At 41.8% G+C, this 25,943-nt stretch overlaps 4 protein-coding genes across 8 annotated transcripts; 3 read left to right on the top strand and 1 right to left on the bottom strand.

Moving 5' to 3' along the window:
* Positions 1-381: 381 nt before the first annotated feature.
* Positions 382-8,450, top strand: LOC127316970 (protein MICRORCHIDIA 6). Of its 4 annotated transcripts, none has more exons than XM_051347475.1 (20): positions 382-605; positions 1,210-1,854; positions 2,311-2,385; positions 2,490-2,524; positions 2,629-2,704; positions 2,802-2,891; positions 2,967-3,042; positions 3,425-3,500; positions 3,741-3,875; positions 4,138-4,236; positions 4,370-4,462; positions 4,542-4,688; positions 5,239-5,331; positions 5,786-5,834; positions 5,929-6,040; positions 6,211-6,386; positions 6,579-6,685; positions 6,765-6,820; positions 7,975-8,017; positions 8,209-8,450. In XM_051347475.1, exons 2-20 carry the CDS (start codon positions 1,221-1,223, stop codon positions 8,353-8,355), a joined length of 2,319 nt encoding a protein of 772 aa, XP_051203435.1. In that variant the 5' UTR covers positions 382-605; positions 1,210-1,220; the 3' UTR covers positions 8,356-8,450. The 4 variants fall into 4 exon arrangements, with proteins under 4 accessions (XP_051203435.1, XP_051203437.1, XP_051203436.1 ...); XM_051347474.2 differs by having other exon boundaries at positions 383-605; positions 3,422-3,500; XM_051347477.2 differs by lacking the exon at positions 3,741-3,875.
* A 628-nt stretch (positions 8,451-9,078) lies between these two features.
* Positions 9,079-9,804, bottom strand: LOC139833621 (B3 domain-containing protein At4g01580-like). Its single transcript, XM_071823945.1, has 2 exons — positions 9,374-9,804; positions 9,079-9,148 (listed from the first exon to the last, which is right to left on the bottom strand). The coding sequence occupies exons 1-2, from the start codon at positions 9,802-9,804 to the stop codon at positions 9,079-9,081; spliced, it is 501 nt and encodes a 166-aa protein (XP_071680046.1).
* A 4,868-nt stretch (positions 9,805-14,672) lies between these two features.
* Positions 14,673-23,869, top strand: LOC127316969 (alpha-glucan water dikinase, chloroplastic). Of its 2 annotated transcripts, none has more exons than XM_051347473.2 (32): positions 14,673-14,828; positions 14,914-15,215; positions 15,313-15,354; positions 15,476-15,585; positions 15,755-15,833; positions 15,917-16,008; positions 16,097-16,262; positions 16,344-16,718; positions 16,795-16,902; positions 16,991-17,089; positions 17,168-17,302; positions 17,405-17,496; positions 17,577-17,711; positions 17,930-18,092; positions 18,207-18,296; positions 18,371-18,556; positions 18,918-18,980; positions 19,065-19,127; positions 19,261-19,320; positions 19,445-19,597; positions 19,677-19,760; positions 20,212-20,388; positions 20,462-20,568; positions 20,737-20,950; positions 21,041-21,144; positions 21,537-21,675; positions 21,807-21,932; positions 22,181-22,291; positions 22,556-22,654; positions 22,891-23,157; positions 23,235-23,350; positions 23,436-23,869. In XM_051347473.2, exons 2-32 carry the CDS (start codon positions 14,997-14,999, stop codon positions 23,638-23,640), a joined length of 4,179 nt encoding a protein of 1,392 aa, XP_051203433.1. In that variant the 5' UTR covers positions 14,673-14,828; positions 14,914-14,996; the 3' UTR covers positions 23,641-23,869. The 2 variants fall into 2 exon arrangements, with proteins under 2 accessions (XP_051203433.1, XP_051203432.1); XM_051347472.2 differs by having other exon boundaries at positions 17,168-17,308.
* Positions 23,870-24,091: 222 nt separating this feature from the next.
* Positions 24,092-25,679, top strand: LOC127316971 (chaperone protein dnaJ C76, chloroplastic). Its single transcript, XM_051347478.1, has 5 exons — positions 24,092-24,412; positions 24,602-24,779; positions 24,848-24,954; positions 25,080-25,284; positions 25,382-25,679. Exons 1-5 carry the CDS (start codon positions 24,152-24,154, stop codon positions 25,516-25,518), a joined length of 888 nt encoding a protein of 295 aa, XP_051203438.1. The 5' UTR covers positions 24,092-24,151; the 3' UTR covers positions 25,519-25,679.
* The last annotated feature ends 264 nt before the right edge of the window (positions 25,680-25,943 follow it).

Below are 25,943 nucleotides of genomic sequence, written 5' to 3'. Positions count from 1 at the left end.
GTACTAGTATGCAGTAGAGAGGAAGAACAGTGATTTGAGTCTGTGCGTTGGGCAACAAAAAAAAGCCACGGACGTCCTTATCTGTCCGCGTCTCCGAAGGCCGACTCAAACAGCCAAAATCGGACACGAAAATATGTCCGTTTGGGTCGTTGGGTTGGAGATGCCCTAAGCTTTTGGAGCACATGCGACGGAATTCGCCCGGAGGTCACGTGTGACGCTGCCCCGCGGGGCCCATTTTCACCCACAAAGCGCCGCGCAAAAGACAACCCCCACTTTACCCTGATCGGTCCTTTTTATTACTCCGTATTTTTCAACAGCACTTTTCTCCCCTCATCATCAGTGAATGCTTCACCCCACTCACACTACCCCGTATAAACCAAACCAACCTTCCGCGAAATGCAGCAATTGACACGTTTCCTGCAGGAGCAGCGCCATCAAAACCCTCTCCGCTGAACTCGCCCTCAAGCCTCTCCCTCCCCTTCCCAACCTGCCATTCATTCTCCCAGGATTTCTCCTCGGCTCGCTGCTCTTCCTCCCCGTCCCCGCCGCCGGACCGCCGCGCAGCGACCATCCGACCAGGACTTTTCGACCGATTTTACTTGTGGGTGAGGAACCCTAACTTTCACTACTACTGTTTTATGTCATGGGGTTTTCTTTTTTGCTGTGTCTGAGCAATGCCCCCCAAATCCATCAGCTTTTTCGTCTTCCCTCTTTCTCTGCCTGCTGTCGTTGCTGCTGCTGCTTCCTGGGTATTTATCCGAGTTTATTATTTCCCCCGATTTCTTCGGAAGAGGGGGGCGGCGGCGGCGATTCCTGCCGTCCCCGAAATCAAGAACTTCCATCGAATCGAGCTTTTATTTTTGTTCGAGCGATTGAAATCCGTTGCTCCGATCTCGCTTCTCTATTCTCTTCTTTTCTCTGAAATGTTGATCCCAGTTGGGCGTGAGGGGGATGGAATGGGGTTTCCATTTTCGGCAATGCAGCCTCCCCTTTCCTCTCTTTTTTTCCCGATAAATGCAACATAATTGTCAAAATCCAAGATGATACTAGTCTACCCAGCCTCTACATCAACATAATTGTCTAGATTAAATTGAGACATCAAAGGATGCACACAGCCAAAAATAATCTTTTTTTACTGTTTACGAGTTGGATTGTCCATCTGTCCTGTGCTTGGCAACGCCGGTTGCTCACGCGGTTCTCTTGTTTCAGGTGGTTAAGCCATGGCGTTAGTGGACTGGATCGACCTGTCTTCTGACGATGACGACGATGAGCCGATGGTGGAAGAAGAGGAGGATGCTCAGGCGCCAGGTCAAGCGCCTCAGATTAAAGAAGAAACTGTTGATCTAACCATGGAACAAGAAGATGATGTCAATGAAGGGGATAACAACGCTCATTTTGTATTGCCGACACAAGAGTTTCTTCAAGGTGTGCAACAGGCTATGCAGCCTGCAAATCAGCTTCTTGTTACACCAGCCGCCCAGGAGGCTATGCAGCCTGGGAATCATCAGGTTCCTAATGCAGCAGTCGACCGCATGGAAGAGACTATGCAGTCTGAAACTGCGGCCGGAGATGCCCCATCCTCGTTTATTGCGGCAGATAATCGCGCCGAAGAGGCTACGCAGTCAAAGCATGCATGCGAAGCTGCCGCATCCTCCACAATGACGGAACAAGATGCTTCATCATGTTTGTCTATGTCAGAGCAAGCTGCCACTCCATCCTCATCAAGCACACAGCATCAGAATCACCAGGCAGATGCATTGCTCTGCTCCCCTCCTGTCTCAACTGCAGCGCATTTTCCTCGCCAGTTCTGGAAGGCCGGGGAGTACAAGGTTGCTGCCCAAGCTTCCATCAACAGTATGTTCTTCTCCTTCTCTTTCAACCATATGTGCCTCAGCTGCATCCAACCTGCACTGCGGAAACATTGCATTGTGGGCACTGTTATATCAATCCCACATATGCACCATCAAGCCCTCCTTGATTGTTTACCCTGGCTACCTGAGTTGATTACTTCCATCTTTAGACTTTAGTTTCTTTTTAGTTAGTTTATTTAAACTTTTACTTGGGTTTATTCCTTTGGATATATTCCACATTGAAGCGAGATGTTTCCATCTAGTACATATACTATTACATAAGGCATTCTACTTCGGAGGCTGTATCCAGAGTTCATTAAGCCTGAATGAGAGCATCTTCTGTTTGAATTCTCCCCACTAGCCTCTTCCTCTATTAATAATCACCAAAATTAAAGAGGAAAGCCTTGTTTTTTTCTTCATTTTCAGTTTGTTCTTACCGTTGATTTTTTTATTTGATTAGATGGCCAGAACTGCTTAAGGATTAATCCCAAGTTTCTTCATTCGAATGCTACTTCACACAAGTGGGCCTTTGGTGGTGCGTCATACAACCTGCACTTCACTTCTGCTTTTATATGTTTATGCTCTGGATTATTGAGATCTGGACTCTTGATTGACGTATGCTTAACTCTCATGCTACAGCTATTGCAGAGCTGCTCGACAATGTTGTTGATGAGGTTTTGATTTCTAATATATGAACACTAAATATTATCACCATTATCCGTGAATCTCATGCTTTATTTTCTTCTTTCTTCCGTTTTCCATGTGCGGCATGGAGTAGGTGCAAAATGGTGCAACCTATGTGAAAATAGATAAACTTAAATATTCTCCTGGAGAGTATTCCCTAGTGATACAAGGTACCATACATATATGTACTGTGTAATTGCACTGTGGCTGACTGCTGTATTATATTTATATTGTATTTCATGTGCCTTTTTTAATCCTATGCTCAAGATGATGGAGGCGGTATGAGTCCAGAGTATCTTCGACATTGTCTGAGCTTTGGATTCTCCAATAAGTGCACAAATTCATCGATTGGACAATGTAATAATTCTTGTGAATGCCTTGTGCTACTTTTGTCCATTGCTAAATAGTCGCTGACTTGTATCACAACTGCAGACGGAAATGGCTTCAAAACTAGCACAATGAGGCTTGGGGCAGATGCTATCATATTCAGCTGCAGACAAGACAAAACGTTTGTCCTACTTTAGAATTGCCTCATTTCCTATTCATCTTCTGACATGATCTTTCTGAATCTTTGAATAGTTAGGATCAAACACAATACGAAACGAAGTTGTTTTTTCCTCTGCTTAAAGCATCCATCCTTCTAGCCCTCCCATCCTAAAATGTATATCCCATCTGGTGTCACGAAGAGCTAGTTAGACATTTCTAGTCTGGGCTATATCTAGTTTGCACATTTATGGTCTTTTAACATGTAATTTATGATGTCTTCTTGTGTTGATCGTCTTTTCTCATGTCTTGCCAACTTGCTATCGAAACCCGATTTCAGTATTTTCCCATTATTATCTTTGATTTATCGAAGTGACTTTTCAATTTAATGCTTCATATGACAGCAGATTGACACAAAGTGTTGGGCTGCTCTCTTACACATTTCTTACGAGAACCGGCTGCAATGACATATTGGTGCCAGTGGTCAGTTTGTTGAACTTGTTAATTATATTACCAGTGTAGTATCTGCAGCCACATCACCATGCTTTTGTTTCGTACCTAGATAAGAGTAGACTGAATTTTGTGTACATCATAGTATCTTTTAGTCAGTACTTATTAATAATGTCTCCAGAAAATCAGTTAGCATGGGTATGTAGGGGTTTAACTGAGAAAGTTGATACTGTGCTGTTTTCTCTAAACAAGTGATAGTATTTTTCTTCCTAGGTTGACTATGAATTTGATCCATCATCTTGTACTTCTAAGAGGATAATGGACCGGGGTGAAAATCATTTTTCTTCCAATTTGTCCACTCTTTTGAGGTGGTCTCCATTTTCTACAGAAGAGGAATTATTGGATCAAGTAACTTACTACTCTCTTTTTATCCGTTCAACCGCTTTTTATTGGATTTCTTCCATGACATTCTCTCATTTTTTCTTCTATAATCAGTTGATTTGATGCTAGGTGCTCAGATACAATTGATTACTTTGACCCAAAATTAATAATGAATATATAGACCTTGTCTGGATTGCAACACCTATACTTTTTTTTTTCCGGTCTGGAGTTCCAGTCTGGCTTGTTTTTTCAACATTGCTCGCTGCTGACCTGATGCATGTCCTGACAGTTTAGGGACATGGGATGCCATGGCACGAAAGTTTTCGTATTCAACTTGTGGTTCAACGATGCATGGGAAATGGAGCTTGACTTTACAACTGATGATGAGGTGATGTTTGTTAACTCTGAGACTCTGCCCCATAGATCTCATATTTCAACGTGTGTTTATGTGTATTGCAACACTCGAAAAATATTTGTTGCAAATGTTTTGCTAAAGAACAATTCTGTTGCATGGTGGTCAGGATATTATGATTTCAGGAGCACAAGATGAACGCATGAAAGTAGGAAGGTTGAATCATATGCATATCGCAAATCGCTTTCGATATTCACTTCGTGTAAGTTTCAAACAATAATTTTTTCATCTACAACTTACATGTGTTTTTCGGAATGGCTGACAAGCTTAAACATGTACAGGTTTATGCATCTATACTATACCTTCGTCTACCAGAACACTTCAAAGTCATCTTGTGTGGACGAGTTGTTGAACCCCATCATATTGTCAATGATCTCATATATCGTGAATGCGTCGAATATCGACCACGGGTTGGAGTAAGCGCACAGGTTTGTTCTAGAAAACTGGTTTAGATCTGATCTCGGTTATACATCTATTGAGAAGGCACTGTGCACATTTTTCCTAATTAAATGATAGTTTTTTTTCTGAAGCAACGTATAGGACTAGCTGCACGCTTATGTTTTGTGCTGGACATTGATATGGTCTGCAATATGCAACTTTGAGCATGATTTTTCTATTTACATTATTAGTAAAACTTATTAAAAATATTATGAGATGCCAGTACTTTATGACAAGTATGGGATGGCATTATTGCGCTACAAGTTCTTTCAAGAATATTTGCACATGAAAATCCAATTTCTTTGGTTACTAGTAGTCAAAGTTTTAAATGTTGATTGCACACATTCTGAAATGACACCTGAAAAAGTAGTAGATTGCAACATCATTCCTTTTTAGAAATGAACATTTCAATGCTCATGCTATGGTATTGCACAAAGAAGTTTCTCAGGGAACTTAGTCTGAAATAGAGTTTGCATAAGTGTAAATTCTCTTGGGTGACTGAAAATTATGTAATGCAACTAATTCGTTTGTTTGGAGCAGGCTGATGTCATTACTACAATTGGCTTCTTAAAAGGTGCTCCAAAGCTGAATATCTATGGATTTAATATCTACCATAGGAACCGTCTTATTCTGGTAAATATAATATTACCACATGCTGTACTGCTTTTAAATTTGGTATATTCTTGTTGCTACATAGTATTTATTCCTGTAAGCTCTTTCAGAAAACTAGTTTGTATGATAATACAATTGCTGAATGAGAGCACTGGCCAAAGCATGGACTCCAGATCTGTGAATATGTACAGATTATTAATGTCCAATACAGATTAGTTGAGAACTTTAATAGGGGCTTGGGCAGATTAAAGCTTTTGTTCACATATAGGATGTTTAGGTGATCACTCTTTGCTTTAATGTGATTCCTCTGTTTTGAAGTGTTCCCTCACTACCAAAATTTCCTTCCAGTATCCTGAATTTCTGATATACAAATTCAAACTGTTGTTCATTGTGATAGTGCAGTCACCTTTTCTAACTTCCACTGACTAAATGCTAGCATACTGTATTATATTAATTTACTAGTTCCTTTGTTCAGCCATTTTGGTCTACATGCTCTGAGAGAGGCAAAGGCAAAGGCATTGTTGGTATGAATTCGTACTGCAGTTTTTTACTCTGTTGCTTGGCCCCACTTTTTTCAGTACTATTATTGTTTAATTGAATAACATATTAATGTGCAAGGGGTTTTGGAGGCAAACTTTATACGGCCTACACATGATAAGCAAGATTTTGAGAAGACAGAGCTTTTCCAGAGACTTGAAACGAGATTAAAAGACATGACAACAGAGTATTGGTAAGTTCAATGCAGCATATATATGAGACTGAAAGTGCTTAGAGCTGCAATCCAGCCTTTGGCCATCTACTCATATTTGTAAATTACATTTGCCTTCCAAGGAGATGCATAGTTCTCTGCACTTTTATTGCCTACATACTCTGATGTCTTCCTATTATATATTGTGGCAGGAGGTTCCATGCTCATTTGATTGGCCAGCAGCAAGTCACAAAAGCTCGCCCTCCTGCACATTATGCATCTTTTGCTGTTATCAATGATGATAGCTCAGCAACTCGAGCTACCACAAAGACTTATGCTGGCAACTCAAGAAAAACATCCGTAGTGTTGGACCCCTGTTTCAGTGGAGGTAACTTACTAAATCCTTAGCATGTTAGCGCCTCAAGGGATCAAATGGATTATGGTCATGCTTGTCAACAAGGAGAAATATGAGGAATTCATTATAAATGCAAAACATACATAAGCAAACTTGTTGGTTCAGATTTCTTCCGCACCCTTTAATGAACCCCTTAATATTTTCTGATTGACGTACTGCAAGCAGAACCGTGCAAAAGAAGAAATTCTGACTCGGTGAATGAAACAAGGGCTCAAAAAAGGCAGAACACGAATGACGATGCTAACTACCCTGGAAGTGTTGGTGCTGTTGAGGTGAGAAATTTGTTAGTTTAGTAATAATTTTATGGTAATGAGTTTTTATAACTCATGAGTAATGATATCATGTTTCTAGGTAGGAAAGGAAAGGAGCAGAGTCTTAATTTATCAGAACAAGACGCTAAAGGACGAGTGAGTAATGAATTATGTCTGAGTTTGTTTTTAGTTTACACTTCATTCACTTCCTGTTTTACGGGTTGCATAGACCACATTTGACACTTTTAAATTCATATTTCATGTTATGCCTACTTTATATCTAAACAAAGTAAAGCAAACAGTTCATTATCATATGAATTAATCAGTTATAACTCTGTAAGCATGAGATGCAATTTTTATTGTTAAGTAACAAAGTTACAAGGGTATGCATGATTTGGATGGGAAATGGGACAGCCACTTGTCATTGGGAGACAATGTGGAATAAGGCTGAATTTACTTACCCGTGATTTGACTGAAATACTTGCAAGATTTCGTAAGGCATGGCTAAATTCCATAGTGCATGCCAAACATTATAGACAAACCAGATAACATGACCAAGTACGAAGGCATGGAAAGAAGTGACTAATGTAGTCAACCGATGCAAAGTTGACATTTGATGCAAACATGTTATGTTCTTGGTTGATTATGGCTTAGGAGTGTTGGCATAAAGACATCCATATACTTTCATTCAATAGTGAGATATAAGCTAATACAACATAAATGATCTACTCCGTATGTTATTTCTATGGAGGCCCAAATTTGAACTGAACTCCCGACACTTGTTGTGGATCGGAGGGAGTATGTTATTTCTATTGAAGTACATATGGTTGAGGCATTCCATCTTTACTTCATCCCTATCATAACAGGTGTAAATTCTAACTAATTTTGAACATGTATCTAAGATGTACAATTGAACATAGATAACTGAATTGAGCTTCATAACAGATCATAGCCACAGAAAAATACAGTTCACTGTTTTACATTGGGCCAGCTAAAGCTTGTAAATCTGGATCTCTTTCTTTTCCTTTATGATCCGTAGAGTTAAAATGGAGTTAAGAGGCTGATTATTTGATTGGCTGGAGGAGGTGTGAACTGTAGAGATACTTATTTGCAATCTGATTATTTAGTTCCACAAATGATCTGTAGAGTTAAAATGGAGTTAAGAGTTCCAAAGAATAGTAAAAATTGAACAAATACATCATCCCTGCCTTTTATTTTGCTAAGGTCCACAATATTACTAATTCACTGGCTGAAATTCTTTGTTATTGTTTCATTTTTTGTGAACCATGTTTAATGATTGTTACTTGTAGGTGCTCCGTACTTGAGGCAGCTGGGCAGCAGCTCCTAAGTAAGGTAAGGGAGTGGTAAAAGGTAGTATCTAGTAGTAAAGGATAAATTTATCTATTAGATGGTTCTGGTGTTTTGAGTGCGCAAAAAATTACTGAAAAAAAAGAACAGCTTCTCCGCAGTTTGGCTTTGGTCCAGGTATACACTTTGATCTCTATATTAAAACAGCTAATTTTGTCAATTGCCATTCTGATCAGGCCAACGAGTTGAGCAACGAACTCCGCGAATTCCAGCGGCTGCTCAGGAGCCTCACTGACGAGTTGCAGTTCCACGACGGCCTCAGTGCGCTGCAACACACGACCCCTATTGCCAGCAGCTCCTACATGGGAGTGGGATGGATCTAAGGCTCAGACAGTGACGCCGCAAGTCCATAGCTGACCCTTACTAACTTATCTGGCGGTCTAAGTGGTAATTTAGCTTGTCATGGTGGTAGAATCAAGGCACCTCCAGTTAGAGATGCAAGTGGGATCCCGTCAAAGTCTCGTTTCTAGTTCATTTTATGATTTCTATTTCAAAATTTTCCCCAAACTTTGAACTAGAAATCACAAAATAAACTACAAGTGGGAGTTTGGCGGGTTATTGTTTGACACCTTACCTCCAGTCGATCTATGACGTAGGTCTAGTGAGTATCTAAGCTCTTGCAATACATCTGTACGGTAGTGGACAAGACGTATAACTAAAAACAACCCATCAACTAAGATGCTAGTAATGAACCAGTGCGCACAAATCGGCTAGTTAACAGTTTGGTAGAAATCTACCTAGGGCCCAGATATTTGCAGCTATATTGACCAAGTGTGAGGCTGTTTGTTTGGGTGGAGGATTTGACATTTCTGCTGGTGGCTGAAGGAGGGTGAAAGACACGTACCGTTTGCTTGTTTCACCTCACGAGGGAAAGAAAACATTGCTATGTCTTGTATGAGCGCGTTTGGTTGCCTGCATCACTGCTCCATGCTCTAGTGGGAAGGAGTCCCCTGAGCCATGTTGTTTGGTGGCCTGCATAGAGTATTTTCCCGTGGAGATTTGGATTCTGCCCGTTTGGTAGGTCGGTTTACAGGCCTTGTAGCAGCTCAGAACGGTGCCCCTGTTGTTTGGTTGCAATCTAGAATCTGCTTCTGCTTACTTTCGGTGGTGAGGTTACTAGCAATCAACAACACAAGCAAGAACACAACCACAGTTCAGACAAACTTAGCACTGATCATAGTTCAACACACTGTCATAGTTTACGACACATGATGATCATAGTTTATGACACACCATAGACGATCATAGTTCAACAGAGGACATGAAGCAATTAGACACATACATGGTAGCAGCGAGGCAGAACCAGGTAAGCTTCATACATGACTTTCGAAGACGACATACCTGGTGGCATCGCCATGGTAACCGCACCTGGTCATCACCTTACTACAGGTGTGCTCGAAGATGACCACACTATACTCGAAGGAGGACACCCTCTTGAAGATGAGGAACTGGCCTACCTGCAGCTGATGAGCGATGGCGAAGGCCACCCACCCCTGGTCGATATATACCTCATCGCCTTCTCTCGCCGTAGTCATCCTCCAGTTGCAGTCAGTGTTGGTCTTCAGGATGATGTTCGAAGGGATTTCTCCGAACCATCTAACGAAATCATGAGGGATTCGCAGCCGGCTGAAGGTGGGCTTGAAGATGATGCGCAGGAACTGGTTCGGCCCTACGTCCGACTGGTAGTGCCCGATGTTAGCCGTCCTTCGCTTCTTGGAGCGTCCCTCCTCTGGGGTCTGAGGTGACCAGGCTACCACAAGAACACATGCCATTAGAGATGTGCTTGCTCACAAGTATATAGATGAAACCGAACATTGAAACCATGTAATGCCTCATACATTGGATCACATGGCAACTCAAGGGACTGCCCTCAAACTAAGTCTAGTGAGCAAGTAATCAAACAAACATGACTAAGTTTGAATGCAACATCTTGCCTTCCATTGTGCCTTTGTTGAATCATTGGCCTTGAATCACACTGCAGGCAAAGGAACTGTCCGCAAACTAAGTCTAGTGTGCAAGAAATATGATACACACGACTAAGTTTGAGAGTATCACCCTGCCTTTCGTTGTGCCATAGTTAAATCATTGGCCATTGCGCAACTGAAGAAATACAAACATGCAAAGCAAGGTACCATAGACCTCATACAATGAGTACATATGGAGGAGATATTTGATCAGAAGCAATGGCATGGTGATGTTCAGTCATGCCATAGGTTCTGATCGATCATCTCCTAACACTATGATTCCCGGTTACAATCACCGGCCTAGTTCAATCAGAAACAACACAATCTAGAACAAACTAGCGCGACTCATTTCGCACGGCTATCCGAACATGCTAAACCTCAGCACAAAAAACCCTTCCCCTCTTTGCATGCACAGTAAGATCTGGCAGTTTCAGCCGTCACAGTCCGATCTAGGAAGGATCTACCGCAATCCGATATTAGAGTAATAGATCTAAGCAAATCCACACCGTGAAAAGCAAGAACTGGACAGGAACATCAAGAAATGGGGACGAACACCTTGCAAATATCAATCCGAACGTTATCCTAATGGAAACCCTAGCAGATCTAATGTGCATGTCGTCGCAAATGCCCGAGAATGACATGTTCTGGCAGAACGAGTACGAGGATGAGAAGGAGAGGTCGTTACCGCCATTGTTCCGACCCAGGATGAGCTCGAGGTCGCGAGCGACCTTGAGATGCTGATGAATACTGCGGAGCAGGTTGCGGCCGATGTCGCGGTGCTGATTGCTGATGTCTCCTCCTTCGGTACCGGTGCTCCTCCGTGCAGAGGTGCGGTGGATTGGTTGGCGGGAGGGGAACCGCCGGGTGATGTGACAGTTTGGGGGAGGTGAGAGTGCGATCGCGAGTGAGAGGAAGAAGAGAGGAGCGGTGATGGTAATTATGGTGCATGTTCCCCAAGGGGGCTGGATTCTCCGGGGCCTATCCGGGGATGCTTTAAACTCCGGGTCATGCAAGAACGCAGTGGGCTATAGGCATGTAAATGGACTAAATTTGTTGGGCCGATACAAACTAAGGTCCATTCAGAGTACCAAACACACCCTACAGTGATGGTACGCTGCGACAAAGTATCTAGGGAACTGTGCCCGGGCTACAGTGTTATCATCAGTGCATTTTTCATTTCCTTTTCTTTTCGTGCGAAGAAACACCAGCCGTCCTTGCATGTGAATGGACGCGACTGGAAGCAAGCAGGTGTCAAGAAGCAAACGCAACGTGTACTAGTAATCAGCTCAGATCGGGTTGGTTGCCTCTGCCCATGCGCGTTACGGTTTCCTAAAGTGCTCATTATTTTCGTCACGGTTTACAGGGGCAATTCTTGGCTTTTCCTTGACCCTTTTTCCCTTGTTAGCCAGCACTTGATTATGATAGGCTTTCTTAGTCAGCCATCGATTTCCGTTGATTTTTTCGAGTTATTATACAAGCCTTTGTCTAACGTGCAAACTAACTGACATATACGCTTGTTCTACGAGCACAAGATTCAAATGGATAAGTAACAGGGCTATGCTTACTTGCTTAGCAGATCCTTTATGGGGAGTGTATATATATATCTCTGGCCTCCGGGACATATGTGGTACGTGTGTATATCCATTTCTCCTCGAGTTATACCAAGTGCGCACCATCTCTTCTCGGTTTGTATATCCACAAGGGATACATAACACAGGTGCGATCTTGCTCGTTATTACAGTTTTCTTTGATTTATCTTTGGTGCACTAAAATGTTGGCATTCAAATACGGGGTTTTATTACAAATGTAAGCTTCTGCCGACCATGTTGTCCTAGTAGATCTGTAGATATGTACTTGGAACTGCCAATAGTAGTCCCCAAATCATTATAATTATTAGTAATTAGGTATGGCTAATTCTTAATCGACCTAGAACTAGCAAAACGGTAATTTGTAAAGCCGATTATGCACACCCTTTTGCTGCAATTTGCATCCGGCAAGTCTTTCTACCAACCCAGAATATCTGGCGTTTGTGTTGTGTTTTTTTTTTCTATTATATAGCACCATTTTTTTTTGGAAATTTAATTTGCCTCCGAGGTGCGTATGCTCCGTCTACGAAGAAAATGGGTCGGTTTTTTTTGATTTTTTTTTATATATGTACATCTTCACAATATATGTGCGTTTATCAAGTTTTGAGAAAAACCAATATTTTTTATGGTCTATATAAAAAAACCAAATTTATGTTCAAACCTTATTTTAGCACCGATTTTTTTCCCACATGCTATAAGACAAATCGATTTTTCATGAAACAACTTTATGGACACGTAGCACTTGAAGATGCACGTGCGAATTTTTTGTTTCAATTTTTTTAATCTTTCAAAATGTATCTAAGAGCATTTCAAAATAACGGGATCATATGGTGCGCAAACAACACTTCCTTTTCGTTTTCTTTCTTGCAAGATACCAGTAGTTGTACAGCCCGCTCAAACTCTCTTGTGGAAAATTAAAAATCTACTCCGTATCAAAAGATAACGAAAGGAATCACAATCCCAGTGACGTATTTGTCTCTTTGCTCCACTGCTACTCCTTATGGGGCCACGCACAGCGACTGCTCCAAAATCTTATTTTAAACGTGAATTTGTAGCCTCTGCTCAAAGCGTAGAGTGCTTTCACGGTCGAAATTGCACACGATTCTGCCTGCGAGATCGCTGCCACGACACATCCCGCGCTGTGTCCACACGCGTCCTTCCCATGCGCGACCGGGTCCACACGTCAGGCACGTGGGGCCCGCTCGCTCTCGCTCGAGATCCCTGCCGTTGGATCCCGTGACGCTTTTGCTGCCTTCTTCGCCCTGTCTTATTAAAGCTTCGATCCTTAATCGATACGGCTCCATGCCGTGCGTGCAACCTTTTGCATGTATTCCCTTGCTCGCCCTGAGAATCAGAAACCGCTCCCATGCACACGTTTCTTCACATAAGTTATTTAGATGGATGTTCTGATTAACCAAGTGCTAGTACCTCCGTTTTCAAATGTTGGCGTGAAAGATGCCACTACTAGGTTGATACTTTGAGTCAAAATGTTGCTTGAGTTTCTTCTAGGTGACACTTTAACTATCAATGTCGACAAAAGCACGTACTCCTTCCTATCCAGATTTAGGCAAAATGTCACCTACAATTTTTTTCCTAGATTCAATAAATCCGCGTCAACTAATTTGGATCAGATTAGCATTGACAAATCTGAATGTAGGTACTTTTGAAAAATATCCATTGTTGCCAAATGTAGTTTTGTAGGTGTTTAGTGTTCTCCATGTTTGACTAGAGCATATTTTAAAACAATCTACACAGTGAGATTGGCTAGAAGATTTCCGTGGTGATTAAATCCCTCAAATCCTTAAATATGGCAATGTGAAATCCTTAGTATGGTAGTGCGAGGAATAAGTGATCTTAAATCTAATAAAGCTAGACATCGAGTTTTAAATCTAGTAAAAAAGTGTTACAGAAATATAACATATGGTAAAAATTAGAATGCACTCTTTCACAAGAATGTAAATAAAATGTGCATCCTGAAATTGCATGTTAATAAGATGGCTCCAACAATATTCTGTAGCTATCAATAACTTATTTTATTACTAATAAACTGAAACAAAAAAGAAGTTTGACTAGCCTACATCCCGAAACAAGCGGCACTCATAACTACAAGGGAGTGACTGAATATAGAAAACCATCGATGTTTGAAGCAATGTATTGCTAGTGGTAAAATGTCATTTGAAGCCACACATCATCATCCAATAATGTACAACTCAACTATTCCCTCCCTTCCATAATTCTTGTAGTGGTTTCAGCTTAATTCTGAACAAAGATCACAACAAGAATTATGGAACGGAGGGAGTACTTGTGTAAAGGCCAAAGAAAAGTGTTTCCATAATTTTTCATAATTATGTCCACTCAAATCCATGCAAGCAAAAAATCCTAGTCAAATGTGTATCAAAAAATTACTCAAGGTGCTTAAGATTAGTGGTGTAACATGTAACAACAGAAGAAGTTGATACTCTAGCGGTACGACGTGTGAACAATAGAATTGATGCAGTAGCCAACTCAATCAAAAGCCCGAACTGATGAAAAGATGTAGGCAATATATTTATTTTTAGCATGAACACAACTCAAGCGTATTTTTTCTTTTTGTAAATTTTTTGAGAATGCCATTTCAAAAAATGACATTGTTTAGAAAAAAATCTAAAACTTAAATTATTGTTTATTCTACACTACTTGCGCTTACCATACTCTGCAAAATCATGGGATTGCATGGATATACCACACACTACTCTTTTATTCTAAGATTTTTTTTTTTGAAGATTGAGATTTGAAAAAGGATAGTTTTCGCTGAGATACTACCTCCGTTTCAAGGAATAAGACGTCCTCGTTTTATGTGTCTATTTGTTTGGCTGGAAGAATGCGATTTGTCGACCTGTCGCCTCGTCGCCTTGCATGCGGGTGAAGAAACGATAAATGGGATGTGGTCTTCTTTTTACTATCAAATTTGACTCGATGGGTACGCATGTCGGCAGTCCCACGCTGTTCTCCCTTGGGAAATGCTGAGAAGCTCAAGGAGACGGACGCAAAGTAGCGGTATATGGCTCTCATCTCAAGCAAGGAGATATTAAACTTCCGTCATCTACGCCACTCCATGAAATTCACTCGACCACACGCACACTCTTCGGGGCGGGAGTGGAGAGAGAAGAAGACGACGCGGGGCCCCGACACCCGCGCCCATTTCTCTCCTCCGCATCCGCCACCGCCCATTCCTCGCCCTGTTCAGCTTCGTCGTCGTCGTCGACCGTGAGTGGGCAGAGCATTCCACGACGCCGCCCGATGCTATTAGCTTGATTGCTTGATTTTTTTTCGTTTCATTTGTCTCCGGCAGGAAGGAAGAGCCAGTGATCCGAGCAGCCACCCACAGAGCAGCGGCAGCGTGGTGCGCGCGCGCGAGTGGTTGAGATTCGTGCTATGGGCGGATTCTCTGCGGCTTCAGCGGCGGAGCGGTGCGCCGTCGGGATCCACGCGTCCCCGTCCTCGCCGGCGTCGCGCCCGCGCTCGCAGCAGCTGCAGCACCACCCAGCGCCGCCCGTCCGCCGCCGCCTCGCCGCCGCCCCGCTCGCGGTCTCCCGCCGCAGCCTCCTCGTGCCCCGCGCCGTCGCCGCCTCCACCGACCGCGCCTCCCCGGAGGTGCGTACTCTCCCCTTCCACTCCACCTAGCGCGCGCCAGCAAGCGCGGCTCGACGGTTTGCTCACCTCGCTTCCTTTTCTGTCTTGCCGCGCGCAGGTCGTCGGGAGGTTCAACCTGGAGTCCAACTCCGAGCTCCAGGTGCTCATAACGCCTAGCATATATATCCTGGATCAGTTATTATTTCCCGCGAATTTTGTTTGTTTCTGTGGTATGTATGTATCCTGATGCAGTTCCTCTCCTGATGCATTGTGTTCGGAAGGTAACGGTGAACCCGGCGCCACAGGGCGCCATCGCCGAGATCAATTTCGAGGCCACCAACACCAGCGGCTCCCTGGTCCTGCATTGGGGCGCCCTTCGCCCGGACAGGGGGTAAATCTGCTGCCCACCAGAGCATGTCTACAACATATCATCATATATACTCTCACGTGCTCTGCATGTTTTGATTTGAAGACTCACTAATCCAGCTGCTTAGGTTGTCAAAAGCAGGGTGCTGCATTGCTGATATTGTCTCACCTACTCTGCATGTTTTGATTTGTAGAGAATGGCTCCTCCCATCCCGAAGACCGGACGGAACGACAACCTTCAAGAACCAGGCCCTTAGGACACCTTTTCTAAAGGTACATCTTGCTTGCACTTGCTTTATGCCTTAACGACAAAATATCTATGGATGGCGGTCTTTACCCTGTCCGTAACCGTGCAGTCAGGTGACAACTCCACCCTGAGAGTCGAGATAGACGATCCAGCGGTCCAAGCCATCGAGTTCCTTTTATTCGACGAGGCACGGAATAAATGGTGAGTCGCGCTGTCCGATTACAATGTAGCCCTGCTTGCTTGTCCGAACGCAGAAGATCTCAGCAATGCAGCACCCTACTTTTGACAGGTTCAAAAACAACGGCAAGAATTTCCTAATCCAGCTCCCGACAAGCCGCAATCAGGGGCAAGGTGCATCCGGTGCTGCTGTGGTGCCAGAGGATCTTGTGCAGATCCAGTCATACCTTCGTTGGGAAAGAAATGGGAAGCAGTCATATACACCTGACCAAGAGAAGGCAGGTTTTAATATCAGTTTGCGTCTTATGAGAAAAGGAACTTAATTCACGAAGTAATGTTTTTTTTTCATCTTTATCTAGGTGGAGTATGAAGCAGCACGAGCAGAGTTAACAGAGGAATTAAGCAGAGGTGTTCCATTGGAGAAGCTGCGAGCTAGATTAACTAAAAAACCCGAGTCAAGTGAAAGGGATGCTACCGCAACTAAGGAGCTTGAAAGGAAAGTTTCCAAGCAAGAGAAGAAGAAGAAGAAGTACTCGGTAGAAAGGATTCAGCGCAAAAACAGAGATATCACACAACTTCTTAATAAGCATAAGCCTGGAGTCACAAAAGAGCAAGTGCAAGCTGCACCCAAGCAACCAACTGTCTTGGATCTCTTCACAAAGTCCTTACAGGAGGGGGATGACTGCGACGTCCTAAGCAGAAAGCTTTTCAAGATCGGTGATAAGGAGATACTGGTTAGGATGCCTGGCAGATATTTCATATTTCTAAGCTTTGTTTTGACCAAGCTAATTGAACTTCTCCATTCTGAAGGCAATTGCCACAAAGGCTCTAGGTAAGACCAGAGTTCATTTGGCAACAAACGATGTGGAGCCACTTATTCTGCACTGGGCACTGGCAAAAAAGGCTGGAGAGTGGGCGGTACAATTATACATTTATGTTTGCAAACTCAGTATCTGAAAGAAAATCTCAATATACTGTAATGACGAGGTGCTTTTTAATTGTGCAGGCACCTCCTTCAAGCATAGCGCCTTCTGGCTCAGCATTGCTCGACAAGGCATGTGAAACTTCATTCGTTGAGTCTGAATTGGATGGTTTGCAATACCAGGTACGTACAATTTGATGAACCTATTTTTTGTTTTCTTTTAGATATTGTATGAACAGCTCAGGACTTCTTCATATCCAGGTTGTTGAGATAGAACTTGATGACGATGGATACAAGGGGATGCCCTTCGTTCTCCGACGTGGTGAAACATGGATAAAAAATAATGACTCTGATTTTTATTTGGATTTTAAGACTAAAGTTACCAAGAAGGCAAAGGCAATTGTTCGTATATTTGTAGCCTTGCTACTCGAATTATTCCTTTGTTCAACTCTGGTGCGACTCTTGGACTAATAAACTCTCATATCTATTCTTACAAAGGATACGGGTGATGCCGGTAAAGGCACTGCAAAGGCTTTCCTGGAAAGAATAGCAGATCTGGAGGAAGATGCCCAGCGATCTTTTATGCACAGGTCGGATGCTCAAGTATCTGTACTAAAAATGACTTATTTTATCCTGAAAAGTATATGAATTAAGTTGTGTTCCTTGGTAGATTTAATATTGCAGCAGATCTAGTTGACCAAGCCAGAGATGCTGGACTATTGGGTATTGTTGGACTTTTTGTTTGGATTAGATTCATGTCTACCAGGCAATTAATATGGAACAAGAACTACAATGTGAAACCACGGTACATACTTCTTTCCTCTTCGACGACCTTCATGGAAATAGAAAATAATTCAGCAGACTTGAAACTGTTTTTTTGAAACATGGCAAATTGCCATTTTAGTAATAAGAGTGAGAATAGCCCACTTAATTAACAGAAGTGTAAACCGCTACAAACACACCTACAAACTAGGGTTCAGTTGCATCTGATTTGGCATCTTATAATGATCTATAACCATGCAGTGAGATAAGCAAAGCACAAGACAGGTTTACAGATGACCTTGAGAATATGTATAAAAGTTACCCACAGTACAGAGAGATCTTAAGAATGATATTGTCTGCTGTTGGTCGTGGGGGTGAAGGTGATGTTGGTCAGCGTATCCGTGACGAAATATTAGTAATCCAGGTAAAAAAATAATACTCCTAGGAAACTATCAAGTAATTTTTATTTGTTGGTTTATGAACTAGTCAATGAGTTACCTTTGGGTTGTCGATAAAAACTTGCTTACTGATTTTGTAGAGAAATAATGACTGCAAAGGTGGGATGATGGAAGAATGGCACCAGAAACTGCACAACAATACAAGCCCAGATGATGTAGTTATATGTCAGGTAATTAATGTTCTGAATTGATCATAGCATTTTTTTTGGCTTTGAGGATCTGATGGTTATGTCTGTGTGGGCAGGCAATAATTGATTATATCAAGAGTGATTTTGATATCAGTGTTTACTGGGACACGTTGAACAAAAATGGCATAAATAAAGAACGTCTGCTGAGCTATGATCGTGCAATTCATTCAGAACCAAAATTCAGGAGTGACCAGAAAGAGGGTTTACTCCGTGATCTGGGCAACTATATGAGAAGCCTGAAGGTATGCAAAACGTCTATCTTGGATAAACGAAATAGAGATATCTACATGTTCATTTGCAAGTTGGAGACATCAACTAATCATTATGTATCAAAATGTAGTTGATGGCTGTAGATCGTCTATCTCTATTTCTTCATGCATGCCATCCCTACATAGGGCAGTCATGTAGTTCTAATCAAGTTTAGAACCTTTTGCGTAGTCTTTCTGATCATACTAATGCCACAAATTAAGGTTTTAATTTGTCAGCTACATAGCCAATGGAAATTTGTAGTGACATTTTGATTCCTGTCGAAGCATAAGAAAAATGCCAAATGCCATTTCCTTATCTGTGATTGAATGTTATTCTACTTCTTCCATTTCGTAGGCTGTGCACTCTGGTGCTGATCTTGAGTCTGCTATAGCAACCTGTATGGGATACAAATCAGAGGTAACATTTCCATCGGTGATGATTCTGGTAAAATGCTTTAGATACCTATGGTCATATCTAATGAAATGAATTTTTTGGTTGCAGGGTGAAGGTTTCATGGTTGGTGTTCAAATTAACCCAGTGAAGGGTTTATCATCTGGATTTCCTGTAAGAATCCTAACCTTCTTTTCTTAGCACATTTACTTTTTTATATTGTAAAGTTTAATGATTGCCTTCTTTTATTAACACATTTAATTTTTTGTATGTGAAATTTACTTCTTGGCATCGATTTCTTGAATAGGAATTGCTTCAGTTTGTGCTTGACCATGTTGAGGATAAATCAGCAGAGCCACTTCTTGAGGTGAGGGTTATTTCTCCACATCAAATGATTACGTTTCTCAGAACTGATTGATTTGTCCATTTCACCATTTTTTTTTATTGCCATATGAATCACGAGTTGCCAATGTTGAATTGCTACCTTGTAGGGGCTATTGGAGGCTCGAGCTGAACTACGCCCTTTGCTCATTGAATCATCTGAACGCTTGAAGGATCTTATCTTTTTGGACATTGCTCTTGATTCTACTTTCAGGACAGCAGTTGAAAGGTCGTATGAGGAGCTTAACGATGCAGCGCCAGAGGTTGGTTGCTCCAATATTGCTGTGTCACTTCACTATTTGTGCTTGTTCTTTCTCATTCAAACATGTTAGCCTTGTCCAGAAAATTATGTACTTCATCGGTCTTGTTCTTGAAAATCTTGCCTTGTCCACTGATGACAACGAAGACATCTTATATTGCTTAAAGGTAAATTTGATGTTCTCTTTCACGTTATCAAGATACGAAATATTTTATCTTCATTGTTAACTAATTTGATATGCATAGCCATATGGTATAGTTATTTTTGTATGTCAGATGGCTGCTTTGAATTGTCTTTCTCTTATTTTTTTCTTTTAACTTGTTAGCTATTCCTTGCCATGTAGTAATGGGTATCTCTATTGCTTGGAAAGTTTTTAACACTTTAATATGCTTGAAATATAATGCAGACCATGTTTTGCTAACATGCCTACATGTCTTGTATCATGTAAAAGCATCAAGTTCGAACTATTTGAATTGCATGGATGCACATTTGATGTTGTTTGTATACTAGATTATCTTGATTTGTCGGTTATGTGGTATTCTTTTGTTTGAAGTCATGCATGAACTCTATTTTATGACTGTCAAGGATGATGACTTTTTTATAACGTGTTCCCTGAAGGGATGGAATCAAGCCATGGAAATGTCTAAGAGAAAAGATGACCAATGGGCTCTTTACGCTAAAGCATGTCTTGACAGAACCAGACTTGCCCTTGCGAGCAAGGGCGAACAATACTATAATATGATGCAACCGTCGGCTGAATATCTTGGCTCATTACTGAATGTTGACGAATGGGCAGTACGTGTTCTGTGAAGTTTAGTTTTATTCTATTTTGGCATCTAGGAATTAGTCGTAAAAATTGTTTTGGCAGGTTGACATCTTCACAGAAGAAATAATTCGTGGTGGGTCAGCTGCTACTTTGTCTGCTCTTCTGAACCGATTTGACCCTGTTCTCAGGAATGTCGCACACCTTGGAAGGTAAAATTTAAATTCCATGACGACTGTTGTAATTTCTTACTCCATGATCCTTTGTGCATTGACATGCCATTTTTTAAATCGTGTTACTTATTCATCCTTGCCAAATTTATACATCTTACTTTATTATATTCCTTTACTCTGTGTTTGACATCTATCTTCTACTAACAGTTGGCAGGTTATAAGCCCAGTCGAAGTAACAGGTTATGTTGTAGTGGTTGATAAGTTGCTTTCTGTTCAAAACAAATCTTACGACAAACCAACCATCCTTGTGGCAAAGAGTGTCAAGGGAGAGGAGGAAATACCTGATGGTGTTGTTGGCGTGATAACACCTGATATGCCAGATGTTCTGTCCCATGTGTCAGTTCGAGCAAGGAATTGCAAGGTTTTTTTTTTCTACACAATTATGTTGTAAGTTTTGATAATATGCTTTTCCTGTGTGGATCTGACATGTCTTACTTTTTTTCTGTTTAAGGTGTTGTTCGCGACATGCTTTGACCCGAACACCCTGTCTGAACTTCAAGGACATGAAGGGAAGGTGTTTTCATTCAAAACTACTTCTGCAGATGTCACATATAGGTAGGTTTTGTTATTTATTTATGAATTGCATATATCTGATCAATAGTTTCTGTCAGAGTAGTTTTTTATTCAGTAATTCATATCCGTGGAGGATAACTAGTTACTGGGAGCTACTACTGATTGCTATTTGAAGGATAATTTCAGTTCTCTTAGCAATAGGCAGTAAGATTGACTAGTTTATATGGTTGGCAAAATCTTGTGCTGTATTGATGGCCAGTAGATTAACACAAGTTGATCATACTTCGCGCTTCCTATGTTCGAGTATCTCCAATCGTATCACAGCCAACCTGGAATCCCTTGCCTTAGTATTTTATAGTTTCTTTGTTGTGTAATGCTCCTTCTATCCTCAGTCCTCTGTCAAAAGTTTACATCTCGTCTCTACCACATTGTAGGGAGATTACAGAGAGTGAACTCATGCAATCAAGTTCTCCAAATGCACAAGTTGGTGAAGCAATACCATCTTTGTCATTAGTCAAGAAGAAGTTCCTTGGGAAATATGCAATATCAGCGGAAGATTTCACTGACGAAATGGTAATCATACAGATCTATTCACTGGAAAATGTTACTTTTCAGACTGAATCAGGAAACAAATAGTTGCTCTTTTGGATTCCTTTTGTTTTTTCCTTGCACTAGTTTTCGAATGCTCACATTTCTGTTGTCAGGTTGGAGCAAAGTCCCGCAACATAGCATACCTGAAAGGAAAAGTACCTTCATGGGTTGGTATCCCAACGTCAGTTGCGATACCATTTGGGACCTTCGAGAAGGTCTTGTCAGATGATACCAATAAGGTTGGTGGCTCTTGTTTGACATTAAATTGGTGAAAGGGCAACACAATATCAAAGTCACTGTACACAGTGGTTGGGGAAATCTGTTTCTTTTGCATGTTCAACAAGAGAAGTTTCTAGCATAAATAATATATTTTTTTCAATTTATCTTTCTATTTCATTGGTATGTTCTTATCCCAAAAGGTACAGCTGAAATAATTAATGATCTTCCAAGCAATGAGGCAGTTTATTATTCTGTCCTTTAATGACAGGAAGTAGCACAAAACATACAGATGCTGAAGGGTAGACTTGATCAAGATGATTTTAGTGCTCTTGGAGAAATGCGGAAAACTGTTCTTGATTTAACTGCTCCAGCTCAACTGGTAAGATATTGCATTGCGATGTAAAGCCGGTGAAGTGTTTTTTGCGTGCCTTAATAAGAAGTGAGCCTGGCTCACTTGATTGGCAGAGAAAATGTACAATCCCACCATCTCGGTTCAAGTTTGCATGGACACAATTTAGGTTTTCATTTTTACTGCAAGGGTTTCTCCTACAGTTTATTTCTGAAAAATCAGTAATTGTTTGTTTGCATTTATTGCAAATGGGAACCTTGTTTATCATGTTAATTTATTCTACTACCTTTACAGGTTACAGAGCTGAAGGAGAAGATGCTAAGTTCTGGAATGCCCTGGCCTGGGGATGAAAGTGACCAGCGCTGGGAGCAAGCATGGATGGCAATTAAAAAGGTCTGATCCCCTACAATTCATAGCAGTGACAAAGCCAGATTGGGCATCTCCCTGGGTCAATTTCTTATTAGAAACGCCATGGATTGGCCATAGGCGCATATATTTGTGGGATCAATAGACCCACACCGTGCAGCTAAATCTATTATGGATGATTAGAGCATTTAATCATGATAAATAGCAAATAGTTTAATACGTCCTAATGTGGGATTTGGTTCTCACTTAAATTTCCGTTTTAGGTCTGGGCATCAAAATGGAACGAAAGAGCATATTTTAGCACACGCAAGGTGAAGCTCGATCATGACTACCTTTCCATGGCTGTTCTTGTACAAGAAATTGTCAACGCAGACTATGCCTTCGTCATTCATACTACGAACCCGTCATCTGGAGATTCTTCTGAGATATACGCTGAAGTGGTGAAAGGACTTGGAGAGACACTTGTGGGAGCCTATCCTGGCCGAGCCATGAGCTTCGTGTGTAAGAAAGATGACCTTGACTCTCCCAAGGTGAACAATATTTCCGAGTATCTCTTAGTTTGGTCATATGTTAAATACTACCTGAGCTAAATGCGGCCCATTGATAGGTACTGGGTTACCCAAGTAAGCCAATTGGTCTCTTCATAAAGCGATCAATCATCTTCCGTTCAGATTCTAATGGTGAGGATCTGGAAGGTTATGCTGGAGCAGGACTGTATGATAGGTTAGTGAAGTCTTTCATTAGACGTGGTTTACCCACATGCTAAGAATTCATTTAGCATTACAGCTAAGGAGTGCGCTTGTTTCAGTGTCCCTATGGATGAGGAAGATCAAGTTGTGCTCGACTACACGGCCGACGCTCTCATCACAGACTCTGGATTCCGAAGCTCAATTCTCTCAAGCATTGCACGGGCTGGCCATGCCATTGAGGAGCTCTACGGGTCACCACAGGACGTTGAGGGAGTAGTGAAGGATGGGAAGATCTACGTAGTCCAGACTAGACCACAGATGTAATACTTACCTATAGGCAGCTCAAGTTGTAGAGTAGTGGGATATATGAGCCTTTATGGCATGCATAGTTGTACAACACATCATACATATATGCTCAGAATAAGGTTTAACCATATACTGTATTATCTGGAGCTTGTATTTGCACCAATAAAGTGTATGTATCATGAGGAATATGAACCTACTAAAAAATTCAGAGGAAACATTTTTGAGCAATAAATATTTATACACGCAATTATAATGTAAAAATATCAGTAGATTGCTTGCTTTTGGTCCTCTCCTTTATTATGTCCAATAGGTAGAAAGAATGTGAAGATCCCGGTAAATATCAGTAGTCTGCTTGCTTTTGGTCCTCTCCTTTATCATGTCCAATAGGTAAAAGCATGTGAAGATCCCTGTAAATATCTGTTCTCTGAAAATGACATCTTCTTGCACTTATCAGCAGCAAATATCTGAAGAGAACTAATACCCAGTTTCCTGCCAACCAGAGGCAGGAAGAGTCTCCTGACGAGAGCAAATGGCAGGGTTCTTCAGCACCCTTGCTGCTACTGATCGCTACTATCTGCAGCTCAGATCTGGATCAGCTCACCATGAACTGACTGGACCAAACAAGTACAGAAGGAGGAGCATGATCAGGTGCTGCAGCACAGCAAAGGGAAAGGCCAGAGGGAACTACCACCAGGTGCTTGGAGTAGCAATCCACTCCACACCTCAGGAGATCAAGGAAGCCTACAGGAAACTCCAGAAGCAGCACCATCCTGATATCGCTGGCGACAAGGTGCGTCCATCTGCGCCTGCTTTGATCTACCCTACCTTTTTGGGTTCAGTTTGTTACTCCTAGTTTCTCAGAAATTCAGCTGTAGGTGAATAGAGGGAAGAAACAACTGTTTTGGTATGCAGGATATCGGATCTGTTCTATTCTGTCTCTTGTCTTGTGGAATTTAAACTGTGGTAATTTTTTGTTCAGGGTCATGACTACGCACTGCTGCTGAACGAGGCGTATGAAGTGTTGATGAGGAATAGTTCCAGGAATGCTGGCAAGAGTAGTGGAGGCATTGGGAGCGTTTACACTGGGGAGGGCTACAGTTCTTGGAATGGCCCTATGAGAAGCCAGGCTCTCTTTGTGGACGAGAACAAATGCATAGGTACGGTAGTATTGATATTTCCGACCAAAGAACATCATTGTTTCAAACATGCAGGTTGCCATGTACAGGGTGCAGGGAGTGTGTTCACCATGCTGGTGAGACCTTTGCCATGGATGATGTTCTTGGAAGCGCGCACGTCGAAGTGCAGTTTGGTGACGTGGAGCAGCAGATCCAGGTAGTCCAGATGGTCCGAGTTTCTGCTGATCTGGAATTAGCATCAGTGCAGCTGTTTGAAACATATCCATGGATCTTAATCTGCTTAATAATTTTCTGAATGAGACGATTGATGTGCAATGTTAGGTGGCTGTGGAGTCCTGTCCTGTGAACTGCATCCACTGGGTTGGGGCCGAGCAGCTCCTGCCGCTGGAGTTCATGTCACGTCCACAGCCCAAGGAAGGGCATGGCGTGTTTGGCGGCGGGTGGGAGAGGCCCAAGGACGTGTTCATGGCGGCTAAGACCTTCGCTAAGAAACTCGAGAGGCAGGAGCGTTCTGAAAGCACCAATGGTAAAATGGAATTGTTGTTTATGCAGCCTTTCATTCCTAAGGTTTGAAATGTGAAGTTCAGAAACCTGAAAGATAGTGAGTTGGAACAATGTTGCAGGGGGTGAAGATATGGAAACTGAAACAGCGGCGCAGGCAGAAGCGAGGCGCCACGCGGGACAGGAGCTCCGGTGGAAGCGTTTGTTCGATGTTTGGAATGGGTTGACAGACTGGAGGAAATCTGGAACAGAGCGGTAGATCTGCGATTATTTGTCGTTGGCTAATGATGATGTAAATACTAGATACATGTTTTTCTATACTAGATAGATGTTGTACAATAATAATAGGCTTACAACAGTGTAATGTTACAAAGGAAATTTTCTTTATGGATGACTATACATACATGGAATTGTTGTTTATGCAGCCTTTCATTCCTATGGATGACTATACATGCATCATGTGTAATCAGGCAACTTTGGAGACAAGGAATCACGTGTTTTTCCATTGCCCCATTGCACTTCACTACTGGTTATATCTCTGTCCAGTTTGGATTCCTCCAATTGCTATCCTTAAGTCATCAAGAAAGTGATTGCCGATCTGAAAGCCAAGATTAATCAACCTTTCTCACCAGAGATTACTATGCTGATTTCTCACGCAATCTGGAATATTAGAAATGAATTTAT

Source organism: Lolium perenne, chromosome 7 (genome assembly GCF_019359855.2).
Source record: "Lolium perenne isolate Kyuss_39 chromosome 7, Kyuss_2.0, whole genome shotgun sequence".
In the NCBI taxonomy this organism is placed as follows: Eukaryota; Viridiplantae; Streptophyta; class Magnoliopsida; order Poales; family Poaceae; genus Lolium; species Lolium perenne.
This window is presented reverse-complemented; position numbering and strand designations above follow the sequence as displayed.